At 43.6% G+C, this 15,511-nt stretch overlaps 1 protein-coding gene across 1 annotated transcript in view; it reads right to left on the bottom strand.

Moving 5' to 3' along the window:
* The window catches only part of Cdc14a (cell division cycle 14A), a gene marked incomplete at its 5' end in the record, with an annotated part of 130,677 nt that overhangs the window by 87,409 nt on the left and 27,757 nt on the right, over positions 1 to 15,511 (bottom strand). Inside the window, 1 exon segment of the mRNA XM_013516522.1 lies at positions 13,738 to 13,830. Coding sequence (XP_013371976.1) covers positions 13,738 to 13,830 — 93 coding nt within the window.

The raw sequence follows: 15,511 nt of genomic DNA, 5'->3' as shown, positions 1-15,511 counted from the left end.
CACTCCGCATCGAACCTGAAAACCTGAAATCGCAGTCAGCCAAACCTGCTTTAACAGGGGGTGTGGACAGAAGGGTAAAATGGAGTTAACAGAGGGAGTCCTGTGGGCCACATTCTGGGGAAATCTCACACATTTTAACTGTAAGATCTCTTTTTTCTTTTTTTGTACCGGGAATCGAACTCAAAGACCTTGTGCTTGCCAGGCAGGCGCTTGTGCCGCTGAGCTATATCCCTGGTCCTAATTGCAAGATCTTAATCTGATTTCTTCTTGCTTAAATTCAGAAGTAACACTTTCATCAGTCAGTACATACATAGAAAATCTAATATCTGCTATTATTTTTTAAAACTGTGTGCTCACCAAGAACACCGGTCCAATGCCAGGATACTATTTGAAAAACAAAAATTTTTTTTAATTTGTACATCCTAGTTGGAGACAGGAAAACAACATAATTTTAGAGACTATTTTTAAATGTTAACCCCATTTGGTCACTTTTTCCACTTTACTCCACAGATGTGTCTCTAGGAAAAAAAAAAACTTAGAAACTGGCTCTGTGTTAAATAATGTAGTTTGTGGACAAAACTGCAACTCACTTGCAGGCCCAAGAATTTTCTCAAAATTTCAAACATTTCAGAAGGAAACATAAATATTTTACCACACTCCAGCTAACAGGATTTAAGGCTTCCTCAACTCCAAGACAGACAATATCCCATAATGCTATTAACAGGCTCCTAAATTCTGCACAGAGGATGGGTCCATTCCTACATGCTTCAACAAGCTCTTGGTTTCAAACTAAAAACACCGGAGCCAGGACCTTAGTGACAGTAGTCAAGGGCAAGACCTTGGGATAAGAGTACAGTCGTCACTCTTTATCCACAGGAGATACGTTCCATGACCCATGAGATGCTGACAGATAGCAGGGCTGCGTATGCTGTATTTTTTTCCTGTACACACCTATGCCAGAAATTAGGGACAGTAAGAGATTAACAACAAAAGCTGAATAGAACAGCCACATCAATTGACTGTAATGGGTTGTATGAATACAGTTCTCTTTCAAAAGAGAAAAGAAAGAAGGGGGAAAAATTATATATATATATATATACACACACAGGATAGACAAGATAACTGTACTGCTAGTTTCCATTGGTTCACTGAAAGAAGCCATTGGTGCCTATACTGTATGTTTGCTCAATTTTGCATGCCTGTACCTGATAATCTGAGCAACTACTTTGAAGATAACAATACGCGATGTAATAACCATTGCTCATTTCCTATTATCTTGTTTTGAAATTCTGTATCATTTTTATTTGTTGTCTCTTTAAAATAAAAAAATAAAACACTAACTACTCTATCATATTGTACTCACCCTCATGATGAAGTGGGACACGGGGCCTCTGTAATAAGATCAAGTGAAGTGAGCGACGTAGGCTTGGGACACAGCATCTGTCACATGAACAGAGGCACTGTGACACAGCCACAGAAGATCTGATAACCAAGATGGCTAGCGAGTGACTAGCGGGCGGGTAGCATATACAGTGTGGATACCTCAAAGAGATAACTCACATCCCTAATGGGATGGAGACAGGCAGTGTAAAATTTCATGACACTACTCAGAATGGCACATGATTTGACACTTATGAATTATACCTAGGATTTTCCATTCAATATTTTCAGCGCATGCATAACTGAAACTACCAAAAGTGAAATCATGGACAAGGCAGGGACTATTGTAGTATGATGACCCTGAGCTTGGAGTCCATCTGCATCATTTCTTATATGCTGTGAGCACACGATCAGTCACCACTGGGAATCTGAATCCCCTTCAGGGAGGTTTCCTATCTCGTTCATTCCTTTACTCATTAAAACAGCAGAGACAGGCATTACGCCAGGCACTGAGGACACAGACCTACGCAAGAGTTAGGGAGCTCATTCCAGCAGGGGAGAGACTGCAACGCAAGTTAATTGTGAAGCGCTCACTGTAGCAGACTGCAGACTGAACAATTAATTGCAAGACAGGATGAGAAAAGGCTACAATCGAGCCTTGTTCTGCGTCAGGGGTAGTGAGGAAATGACAAAGTGAACAGTTGGAGGCAGTGGAGGGGGCAGGCAAACAAACCAGAGAGGAAACATCAGGAAATTTTTTATCTGAGAAGGTTTTTTTTTCATTAAACAAGAAATTTCTCAACAGCAGGCCCACTAAATGACTCACACCTCCGCTCTCCAAAGAATCGTACGTCTGACTCATCCTACCGTGCGTATGTTCACACGGAAAGGCTTATCGGTCCGCTTATTAATTTGAAACTGTGCACCACAAATGCTCCTTCCTATTGAACAATTCTGTGAGGCCCTGCAGCGACTCTATTTCCTTGACGTAGAGGCCACCTCTTCCTGGCCCTGCTACGTACTTTCACTCACCATTACTTTGCTGTCTAACTACATCGCCGGTTCCAGGTCCTCATCAACAAAAACCCTGACTTCCATAATGAAAACGCGAAGGCCCTACGAGCATTTGCCATTATGGGGGAGAAATGGGGAGCTGGGGAGGACAGGCACAGGGGAGACAAAGCCACGGCAGACGAGCAAGGAGAAAGAACACTAAGAAAGACACAGGGATGGAGTGGGCTACCACGAGAACACAGCGGCTTGTATGGACATGGCCTAAGATTACTAGCACGGTAACTATATGTGCAGCGCTAAAAATCACAGGAGTAACTGAACATACGGCACCTCCATGGAAGATGCAGTGAGCTCCTCCTTGACTTAAAATTTCCAAAGGTATGTAACATGAATTAATTCACTTTCCAAAATGGGGAACAGGATACAATTTCATTCACTGTATCAAACAGAAAAAAATTTTGAAACCAAATTCATATTGATTAAAATTGTGCAATCCTACCTGTACGTGGTGGCACATACCTGTAATCCCAGCACTTGGGAGGCTAATAGCCATGAGTTCGAGGCCAGCCTGGGCTACGTAGTGAGTTCAAAGCCAGCCTGAACTACATACATAGAGATGCTGTCTCACACACACACACACACACACACACAAAATTACACAATCCAAAACCCTTTGAAAATGTGAAGGTCCGCTGTTGTGAAATGAATCGGGCATTAGCTACTTTATTAGCACAGACCTAGAACTTGAGACCAGTGCAGCACTGACAAGACAGGCCCAGCACGGCAGGTTCAGGCTGGCTCCTCAGTGACCAGCGCCACCCAAGCACACGCACTGCTCATTCGAGGTCATCCCGACCGAACACACAGACGCTCTGGCTGCCAGAAAGAGGGGAAGAGCAGGAGAAAAGTTTGAGAGCAACACGGTGAGTCAAGTGAAAACAAGAAAAACAGAAATCCTATGACTGGGGTATTTAAGTCCTTCCCAAGAATCAAGTATCAATGTAATAAACATCACCTGCAGCCAGAGGCTCATCTCAATACTGACAAATAGGAGCCCCTGAGGAGTTCAGACTACTTATCTAGGTTTTCTTAAACTGTACGTGTTAACTGTAGGTTATCCTAGATGGGTCTTATTACCTACATATTCAGTGTCAAAATGAATGCCCTCAAAACTGTGTAAATTCCTAAGCACAATAAGTAGATTCTCCAATGACAAGTTTTGCAAACCACAGGTCACAATCCATTAGTAAATAGCAAAACCAACTTAATGAGTAATGACAGTGTCTTTAAAATGAAGAATCAGTGTACTTCATTGTAACAAGTGTCTAATGAAACTTTGGTTTCAATTATATATGTAAATGGTGTGCACACATGTGTGTGTGTATGTGTGTGCATGCACGCGTGCTAAGCTGTGATATAAAATGTATTTATTTCTTTGGAGAAAAATCTCAAAAAAAGACTCTCTCTTGAGATACTAGCTCAACTCACTTCATGGCATTGCTCGCTTTCTAATCCCCTATCGTTCCTGACACTTAGACCTTCGCTCAGACATCCCTGGGCATCACTAGGTCCATGATGCCAAGAGTCGCCATTGCACCAGGTGGGTACACGAAGGTATCTGGAGTTTCAGCCCTCTAGGCAGAATCGAAGCTCAGATGTTTCCTGGAAAAGAAATTGTGACTGGTGTATCTGAAACAATACTGCAGTACCATCTGGAAAATGCTACCCTTCCACCCTGTATGCTATTTCAACATTCTGCAGACTATTATGGCTTAGATATGGTGTATTACTCCCAGGCTAGCCTGCCAAGAAATTATCTTTAAATGAATAAAGCTCCAAACTACAAACTTTAGGGTCTAGGTTCGAGTCTTCCTCATCCCTACCTAGACTTAACCTTGGATGAGGTGCTTGACCTCTCAGGGCTAAGATTCCCCAACTGAAACAGGAAAACGTGGGGCCACAGCAGGGTTCTTTCTACGAGTTTCCTGCGGAGGTACTTCAGTGGTCCTGCAACAGAGGATCTTTTGGGCCGGGGAGATGGCTCAGGGGCACAGCGCCTGCCTGGGAGGTGCAAGGTCCTGAGTTTGATTCCCGTTACCAAAAAAAAAAAAGTGTGTCTTTTTAAAAAAACATATGTTTACTTTGAAACTAAGGGAAAACAGTAAACACAAAGCCTTCGGTAGCAGATACTAATTACAACCGTGTGAGCACCAGGCAGCCGAAGAACCTCCTCTGACATAAACCCAGAAGAATTACTGCAACTCCTGTTTCCGCACGTATTCAAGAAACCATCTCGCTGCCCAAAGCTACAGCTCCGGCTAGAGACGTGTCTAAATATAACCCCAAGAGCAACAGCCTTCTCCGGGTACACGACGGGCGAGGCACAGGTAGGCAGGTGCAGGACAAGACCTCACACTCAGACACAGCAAAAACATCCCAAGCCACACTGCTGTCCCGGGAAGTAGCAGGGCTTTGAGTGGCCTTTCCATTTTGTTCCACAATGAACGTGTGCAGCAAAGATTTTCAAAGACTCAACTTTGATTAAAAATGTTCTGGCACTTCTCTTGAGAACTGAGTTACTTCTTACTGAAAATTTTCCTAAGATTGCAAGAAGGGCTGTTTAAAAATGTATTAACAATTATTAACAACTATGTAGACATATACATAAGGATTTTTCACCTATTGAGAAAAACAGAAATGATGCAGGGGTGAAAATTAAGACTACTGTTCATAATACTAATTTCATATATATGTACATATATACGTGTGTGTGTGTGTGTGTGTGTGTGTGTGTGTTCAACAAAGCCCATTTTATTCTACACAAATCCTCATTTCTGTGTTTTACAGTGTCGGGACGCTAATCCTAGCCTGTGCTAGACAAGCACTTTACCAAGGAGATACACCCTCAACTACTTTCATTTTTCATTTTGAGCCAGTCTCACTAGACTGCCCAGCTGGCCTTGAACTTGTGATCCCCTTGCCTCAGCCTCACTGCAATTACAGTCATGCACCATGTAACCAATACAGTCAGTAATTTTTTTAAAAATCAATGCCTCAAAACACTAGGATTCTTAATTTATTTTTAAGTATTGCAGCTTCTAAACTACTCCATATCAAACTCCCAAAACTATAGGAGATGACCAACTGAGGCTTATCAATCAAATATTCAGTAATTCATTCTGTAAACACTTACTGAGCATTTAGCATGTCAGACACTGCTCGAGATGTTGCAGCTGTCGTGCAGAATATGACAAAGTTCTTTCTCTTTAAAAAAAAGTCAATAAATAATTTAAAGTACCAAGCTGGGCGTGGCAGCGCACGCCTGTAATCCCAGCACTGGGGAGGCTGACGCAGGAGGATCCTTACAAATTCGAGACCAGCCTGGGCTACAAAAGTGAGCTCAAGACCAGCCTGCACTGCATAGGAAGACTCTGTCTCAAACAGACAAAAAATAAAAAAATAAATATAAATAAAAGATGGTATATTATGCTACCCATGTGCAAAACACTAGCAGAGCTCCCACTCTGACACTGGAAATTTTGTATGATTTTAGGGAGCCTGACCTGTTTGAAAGCCACCAATAAACACATGTCTGCAAGGAGAAAAGACTGACCCATTCACAGGCAATATGACAAGAGGGTTCTTGCCGATCGCTCTATAAAAGTAAGGAACTGAAAACAGGAAACTGCCCTGCCCCAGCCATGTGCCACCCCTCCCTTCCTCTCCGCGAATTTCTGCGAGCAGAAGCACAATGCTATCTGTAGAGTCACCAAGCGCGGCCCGATGCCGAACACTCTGGCTAAGCTCTGTTAAGTGACTGTTTTAACAATAAATCTGCTTTACCACTGTTCTAATAAATGCTTTTATTACTTTGAACCAACGTTTTTCCTGGTACTTTCACCTATTTTTAAATGACATTTGTTTCACCTGTAAGATCTTAATGACAACGTACAGCAGCTCTGAATCAGAGAACAAGGAAACTAACATGCTTAATCCAAACTCAAACCACTGGAAAGTAACACTGTTCGAATACACCTCGCGTCTATTCACCAACAGCTCGAGGCTCAATAACAAACAGGTCCACCAGCGGCAGTTCCAAGTAACTGCCCTCCTTCTATACAGGAGAACTTCCCGCAGAAGTGTGAGAACTTAGTACAGCACTTTGGTGAGTACCAGAATTGAAGATCCATGGACTTCCGACCTGTTCACAGCAACCTGGGGCTCACAGACGCGATTTCTTTTGTTCTGCAACTATTGATAGAAACAACACACGAAGAAATGACTCCTCTCTTAAAGGGAAGAGACAGCGGGTTTTCAACTTATAAATAACCTCAGTACAGGAAATAATTTAAAAACACAAGTGTTCAAAAGTTAACAAGACTATAAATAAAACAGTAAGAGCAGCAAGTCTCATCAACCAGCGAAGAACTGATCAGTACATCAATACTGCATCATTTTCACCAATCAAAATTTTAAACCTGTGGTCTTTCAATACCCTACATACAAAGGTTATAAAACTAGAGATTCCACATAGCATCAAGTTTATTGCAAACTGACTTAAACATTACAAGGACCAGGTATCCTTGACAGCAAGGAAGACACCTGTCTCCACAGGTGAAAATGACCACTAATCCTCATCCCACAAGGAAAAGAAACCCCCTAAAACATGAGGAAGAGGTTTCAAAATACCATACTCACGGCACAATGGAAAACCCTCGCCCATGCCGGCGACCCTCTAAAAGCTAACCCCATCCCCGCATGAACCCTCACTCCGGTCTCCCCATCAGGGTTGCGCCCACTTCTCTCTCCCAAGCTGAAGCCTGTTCCCATTTTATCTTCTTTCACCACTGAAGCTTTTGCCTTTAGATCATGCTGCTTCTTCAGTTTCAATTTTTATTCCCATGTGTGCTATATCAGTTACGCCGTTTAAAGTATTTTTAAAAACCTGCAAGGAAATAAAGTCCCTTCTCATTAAATTATTTCTTTTCAAACAATGTTTAAGACATAAACTCTTCTCCCAACTCCTCTTTCTTCCCCAAAACATAATAACCAGCACCCAGAGATTAAATCCAGGTCCTCTGTGCTGAATGACACCCTGGCCCTTTTTAAATTTTCAAACAGGGTCTCACTAAGTTGCTAAGTTGCTCAGAATGGACTTAAACTTGCCACCCTCCTACCTCGGCCTCCCAGAATGCTGGGATTACGGGCCTAGGCCACAACACCAGGTTTAGGACTGGCCAACATAATCCTTTCCTCTCTCTAGGTCTGGTCCCAAGTCCCGACACCCAGAGCAGAAGACAAGGAGTCATTCACCCTCGTACCATCAGCTCCTAGAACAATGGCTGCCAGAGAGTAGCTGCTCAAACACATTGCTGAATGAATTTCCACTACCCAAACTTGTCACCTGCTCCACTTTCCACAATTCCCTACTGCTCATCTGTCCTCCCTGTTAAGCTAGGCGTTCTTTTTGTTCTTTTCCTTTTCTTCTTTCATATTCCTTTAAGCATACCACAGTGCTACGCAGGGTTCCTAGGAGGTAAACACTGTAAATGTTCGCTTGACTAATGAATACCTGACTACGCGTCTCACAAATAATAAATTCATTTGGTTCAGTTTTTTTCCTCTAACACAAGTAACATCCCAGGAAAGGAGGTGGAGCTCATACACCTGCCAGTGAATTGTGCTAAGCCATGATCAGATTAACCACCACCTAAGTATCCCTGAGCCAAGGAAGGACGTCACAGTAAAGAGATGGCTGGGAAGATACGTGGACAGAAGAAGGGCAGCCGACCAGGGCTTCAGATCTGCAGGGCGCAGCCTAAAGCTCTAAATACAAACAGGTGCATGACAGGAGAATGGTGCGTGGCCCAGAAATCTTGGGAAGGCCACTCGCTTCCCTGCCCGGAGCCGCCAGGCGTTCCTAAGCGCTTACAACATCCCAGTGTCACCTTGTACCCACGACCTCCCTCAGGCCTCTTCACAACTCGTGAGCCAGGACGTTATCATCCCTATTTTAAAGAAGAAAAATTTTTAAAAAATAAAAAAATTTTAAAAAAAGAAGAAAAATTAAGGACTCTGAAAAAGTGAAGTAACTTGCGCAAAGCATACAACTACCAAGCGGACTGAAAGCCAAGCCCGCAGCGAAGCTGTCCTTGCTCCCCACCGCTCCTACAGACGGAGGGTGGCATCTCTGCAGTCAGCACGCAGACAGGAGTAGAACAGAACTGCTGAGGCCCTCCATGCAGTCTACAAAGCAAGAAGCACATACAGGCATGTTGAGGAAGCTACGAACCTCAGCCTTATCACCCACATTCCACACGTGACCCTTGGCCCAGGCTGGCCCCAGGGGGTGACGCAGCGCTCTCCCGAGAAATCTGGGGACTTACCAAGTGGGTAAGAGCAAACACAACATGCTCACCCCCTCTACTTAAACCTCCACACATCCGAACAAATTCTGAACTCTTCAGCTCTGAACCTGATTTTCTAAGTTAAACAATCACATTCATTTTAACTTCTGCTCATACATTATTTTTCCATTTCTTCAGTCAGTGTGGCCTGAACCTAAATGGATCCAAATCCTCCTTAACCTGAGTACCACAGGCCTGGGAGGTAAAAATGGTGCAGTGACACAAGAGCAAGGATTTGGCTTTAAAGCACGTAGCAAGAATGTGATTCCTTCATACTCGTAGTTTTTAAAGCCACCCTCTTGAAACTCACACGAAAGTATTTTAGGGGTTATCACCCGCCCTAACTCTACAAGTCGCACTGCGTGCTGTACTGGAAGGAAAACACCTCTCTGGCAAAGATGATCGCTTCTTAAAATTTCAGCCCGCGAACTTGATGACCAGAGAGTCACAGCACAGGAAGTGAAGAGACGGCAGCACAAGCAGGGACTTTCCTGTCATCCACTTAAGTATCACCACATCCTCCCAGCAATCCTGGCTTAAGGATCGCCCGTAGAGAAGGGCTCCCTTCCCTGTAGCTCCCCGACTGACCATGAGGATCTGTACTACTTCCTTTTGACCCTTATGACAAGTCTGTGAGAGAAGTACGAAATGACAATATAAAATGTTAATGAAGTACAAAATGGTAAGAAAACAGAAACACAAGCACCCCTGCAGCTTGCTGTCATCACCCGGCAGAGAAACCACAACCAAAGCCCTGACTTCGTAGGTACATCACGTAGGCCACAAGATGTCACATTCCAAAGTGAGAGGTGGTGCTGGGTATACGACAACGTGAAAGTACTTAAAGCCACTGAACTTAACTTTCTAAGTTAAACAATCACATACTTAGCAATAGTTTAGACAGTATATTTTACATTGTATGTATTTTACCATAATAAAAATTAGAAAGATACAAGTTCATAAAAAATGCACCAGGTACTACCTTGACCTATGAGTCTTTGCTTTGGCGCAGTCACTTCCACAAAGGTTCTGGTAATGAAGAAGAAACCGCTTTACACTTTATGTGCAACCTCGTCATTTTCAGGAGCTGCCTGTGAATCACCTACTTTTCTTCTTCTTCGTCTTCCTTTCCTTCACTCGTATTCTGCCACCCCATCACTCATCCATTTAGTAGGCACTTACACAGCAACCTAGCAGCGGCCCAGCGGAGTCCTAACGTGGGTGCTCAGCGTTCGAGCCCTGAAACAGCTCCCCAGCAGCTGGTGAGCAGCTGCTACCACCAGCCCCTACCCAACCCCACAACCTACGCTTGCCCACGACTCAACACGGCAAGAAGCCTGCAGGCCTCTGCCCAGCTCTGCGGCCAGCTTCCAACTCCGATGGGCCTCGGCTCTTGTTAAATACTTTATCACCCTCTAGACACACGTCTCTACCCTCTAGTCTGGGAAAAAGGTGCATAAACAGAACGCTTTCCAATTGTAGAGTGCTGTACAGAAAATAAAACACTGCAGCCTGGTGGGTAACAGGAAGACAGCAGGGTAAAATGTGACAGCCTGAGACAGCACGGTGAGCGGGAACGAAGCATGCAAGTGGCTGAAAAAGAACACTCCACGTGGAGAGACCAGGCATGCCACGGCCTCCTGATGGGAACGAGTGAGAGATTTCCACAGTCAGAGGCCCAGAGAGATGGGACCAGCCCAAGAAAGGACTTTACAGAGGTAGACAAGGTCAGGTCAGAAAGAATCTTAATGGCACGGTGAGGAGGACACATTTTATGCCAAGAAGAGCGCGCAATCAGATCTGAGACAGGTGCTTTAATTTACATATTGTGCGTCTATTACTGAGGTTGTTTTTGCTTCTTGGAGATGGGTCCTCAAAATCGTGGGCTCAAATGGTCTTTTCTTCTCAAGCTCCCGTGAAGCTGGGACTACAGGTGTGTCCTGCCACACCCAGCTCTAATTTGTATTTGTAAAAGAGCAGTCTGACAGTCATGTGGCAACTAAATTAGAAGGAAGCAAGAATGTAAAAAGGAAAGCAGAAAACAACGAATAAAGCCGCGGTGGTGGTCCAGAGGGACAATGACGGAGTCTGGGTCTAGGTCAGGGATGCGAACCTTTCTGAGCTTTCAATAAGGAACTGCCAGCCGCAGCACGTGTGCTGCAGATCAGCCAGGGCTACTCCAGGCGACGCTGCGTAGTGGGAAGATGTATAATTTGTGACTAGAAGTGTAGGCGGGTAACTAGGGGAATGAACAGATTTGGGGAGAGAAAGAATAAAAGCAATAAATGTGAGATAGCACTTAGATATGTAATGTGGAGCTACCTATCATACAGGCAGTTAGGTATTTGATCTCCACAGCAACTTCTGTGAGACAGACAGGGAAACCCTGGTATTAACCAAATTCTACCAATTAGAAAACTAAGACTTAGTGATTAAGGCTGTCTTAAGTATGAAATATTTTTATGAGTCAATTCTTTTTGGAGCGGGCGAATTCTACGTTTTGAAAGAAAAGGTCACCTTCACTGTCACAGATTTCTCTGAGAGCAAACATACCTACCTGGCTTGTCCCACAGTGTGTGTCTGCTCCAAAGGTAGAAGCCTTTGTGTCCAGGAAGGGTCCCTCAGAAGGCTGAGACTTTGCCAGCTAGCAACACTGAGCACTTATGAAATCTAACTGAGATGTATGAGGAAGGCACGTTACCGTCTTCTTACTAGAGTTGTGTCAACAATTAAGGACAAAGAGACGATATGAAGAAAGGCATAAAACTCCAAAAGGACCACAATTCTTAGTGTCATTTTTATTAAGGGTTTGGGTCAAATAGCTTTCAGGGGAACGCAGCTCCAAAATTAGATCAGGAAATCAATTGGGAAATGACCGATACAAGAAAAATCACTTTACGGCGAGTTACATTGTCGCTTGCATGTAAGACAAGCCCATGCTGTGCTCAGCACCCCCTCGCCCTGCTGGCATTGTTCTTTCTCTCCTTGGTTTCTTTAAAGTGGTGGAAAGTTCTGCCTAAAGACAACGTGGACTCCGCAGGGGTTTTTGTCACACACTCAGTGCATCTATTAGAACTATAACTAGTTCACTGCAAAATTCTACAGGTGCTCTAGGAAATGAAGGGCCACGCTAACCAAAACAGCAAGGGTAAGTGAGGAAAGGCAGAGGGGCAAAGAAGAGAAACGGGGGCTAGGAAGAGTAAGAGTGGTAGCGGGATGCCCTCTTCTTCATGGCAATCCTTTATGACGAAGGATCCAAGAATAACACACTCACCAGGCATCACAAACCCCTCAGGAAAGACATGCTGCCGGCGTGGCTCGAGTCCAGACGTGAGCGCAAGCACTCCTTATTTTAATCACAGTGCCAACCCTCCGTTTCAGGTGAGCAGCAGTTATCAGCATGCAGTGAAAAATAAGCACGCCTGCTGAATTTGGCTGACCAGCACTGCCCTGAACCTACCTGCCGAAAGCCACATTTTCATGCAGGTTCTGTGCAGCAAAAGCTTGGCTGGTGCTACCAATATGCTAGTGTCCTGAGAATGGGACATTTAGGAGTCATCACCTCCAAGCTCTCTCTTTTTTTTTTGGTTTTTCTCCGGTACCGGGAACCGAACTCACAACCTTGCGCTTGCCAGGCAGGCGCTTTTGCCGCTGAGCTAAATCCCCAGCCCCTCAAGCTCTCTCATTTTACACCTAACTAAGTAAACCTAAGGGGAAGTGCCGCCCACCGGTAGGGAGCCCCTTCATGATGGACGCTCCTGTCTGTCTGACTGAGAGCACAGCCTTCACAACAGCACCCCCGGGCCGTGCCCTGGGCTTCAGGCCTGATGTGCAGAGAGCGACGTCTCCCAGCCAAGTCCCTTCCATCAAGGCCTCCAGAACGAGGTCACGCAGCAGTGTGCTTCCGGGCTGCAGAGAAGCTGGCCTTCCCCATAGATGAGGGGAAGTGATCTCTCTCCCCCTGCACTTAGCAACACACTGCTAACTAGACGACACCAGACATCTCTCTGAAAAGCTCTTCTAGGCTGCAAGGGCATTTTAACACTGATGGGTTCTGCCCTCCCAAGTTTTTGCCCCGTCTTAGCATATGTGGAAAATTCCAGAAACGGTGATGTTTTCCTATGTAATTCTTATTGACATTTAGTATGTGCGGAGAACAAAAAAAAAAATCTACTCAAGATTTTTTTAAAGGTCTTGTCTACTTACGTGGGAAATTGTAATGTATGTATGATTTATATTCAGTTTTACTACTGCAAGCGTTTGTATAAAAGAGATGAATGGATTGATGATTTTAAAAAAGGATTCTAGTGCTCTATCTACAGCAATCTCAGATACCTTCTCCCAAAAAGGGAACACCTTAACAGACTGTAAAAGTTTTCCATAATTTTTTTTGTGAAATAGGGTCTCACTATGTAGTTCAGGCTGGCCTTGAACTCACTACGTGGCCCTGGGAGGCCTCGAACTCACCTCTTGCCTGAACCCTCCTGCCTCAGCCTCTCAAATGCTGGGATTACAGGCATGGGCCACCACACCCAGCTGTAAAATTACTTTTCTTTGAAAAAAATAATTTTTAATATTTTGCCGAGTCTGTTTTGCTCATGTCTGTTTTCCCTGTCATCCACCCTTGCGCTTCACCTACCTACACACGCTACTATTTTTCCCGGAAATGTTCTCACCAGGTATTCTTTTTATTAAAACACAGAACTGCGGAATCCAAGCTACACACTGTGGTGGCAGCTGCCTCTCACTAGCTACCGGAAAATAAAATCTTACAAGTAAACACTGCAGCAGCGCCAGTCCACACTTTCAACACAGGTCGGTACCCAAGCCACTAACCCTCTCCCCCTCCTGCAATCCCCTGGTGAAGTAGCCTGGATTGAAAGGGGGAGCATTCCATTGTGCTGATTACAGAAAATAACCATGAAGAGATACTTACAGCATAAGCACCTATCAAAAATGCTGCATTTGCTCTTTTCCGTTGGTCAAAACAGGTGTAGTGCACAATTTTCTTTCTTGATAAACTGTATGACTATAAAAAAGGGATAAAAAAAGCATATGACCATAATGACAGCATTAAAATACATAGAAAACAACCACCATTTCTTGGCATTCAGGGATGTGTTACAGTCTGAAAACTTTAACAACTTCCATAGCATTTGAAGGGGCGCATTTGGAGGCTGGGTGATGAGCTCATTTTCTTGGAGGCCAACATGATGGAAAAACTGACAATATAACCTGCACATCTCCAGGAAAGAAACGGATACGGTGGGCAGCAGTAAAATCATTACGATCTCGGTCACCAGGAACTATTTCTGATGATTGACTCACCTTTTTTATGTACAGTCTAGTCAATCTTTTTCACTCCCTGCACACAAACCCCATGCCAAGAAAAGTTATCTGCACTACTCATATTTTACAATTTGTTTTTCAATGTGCCAACGAAAAACTTTAATTTTTAGATACCAATATTAATATTCTTTTTAGAATGTCTTATAATAATTCCCTTTTAATTAACTGAAAGTAAGTGGTTAATAGGAGATAAGCCATCGAAAGAATATCAGCAAATATCTTAATATAACACCATATATTAAATTCATGGGTTCAAACAGTTGTTAAGCACTTGCTATATGCCAGGCAATATGCTGCATGCTTAAGTATTTAACTAAACCCAAAATAAGCGTAGTATGTTTTACACATGCTAAATATGAAAATAAAAATAAAAATACATGACAAATGAAAAGGTCTGTTTAATGAAATAAAATTATTCATCAACCTCAACTACATCTACAATGATGAGAATGCTGATGTAACTCAATTAAACCTAATTCCTCATAGTTCAAAAACCACTACATTATCCTGACAAATGATTTTCAGAATAGAGGCACACAGGTGCATTTTCCTGTTGTAACTCACACTGACCATACACGTGGCTTCTCATATCTTATACACTGAACACAAGGCACAGAGAATTCTTTACCATGCAAGTTTCTATAAGGAAAAGAAACTTAGAAATCCATTCTAAGAATGGCACTGCACAGCTGCGCGTATCCCAGCCATAAGCCAGTCACACCGCTTCGGCACTTCTTTCATAACCAAAAATCACATCCTTGGAAAATGGCAGTGTCCTTTTTCATGGGACTTTTAAAACTTTATGTTTCACCCAAAGACAATCTCCACTATAAATGTCCTTATTTTCTGACAGATTTATGAAAATAGTCCTAAGAAGTAAAAAGAGAAAAAAGTAATGCTGCTTCATTCAGTATACTTGAGTTAATACCCATTCTGAAGATTTCATGGTCTCACCAACGGAAGTGACATCTGTCACCTTGCTTTCAACTACCGACAGCCTGGACATTTCCTTTACTATTTAATTCTACTATTTGTTATTGGGTTGTTTTGCTATTTATTATTCTCCACACATGTTATGTTTGGTTTACCAAAACAGGAGTGAAGGCTCTTTAGACCTACGCATCTCCTGTCATCTAGGAATCCCGGACACCTGCAGGCAATCTCACACGGCCGCCCGGAGCCAGTGACTGTAAGGCCTCACCGGATCTTCTGGCCCCACCCTCTCACCCCCATCTCCTAGCCCCCCAGAACTCAGTGGGCAAGAAAATATCAACAACCCGTCTTCAGTCTGCATTATCTCTTATCACGGTTTTCTTCTCGTAAGAATTGAGGTTTCACGCTAAACTATTACCGTCTGATGG

Source organism: Chinchilla lanigera, unplaced genomic scaffold (genome assembly GCF_000276665.1).
Source record: "Chinchilla lanigera isolate Chin_1 unplaced genomic scaffold, ChiLan1.0 scaffold00034, whole genome shotgun sequence".
NCBI classification, from domain to species: Eukaryota; Metazoa; Chordata; class Mammalia; order Rodentia; family Chinchillidae; genus Chinchilla; species Chinchilla lanigera.
This window is presented reverse-complemented; position numbering and strand designations above follow the sequence as displayed.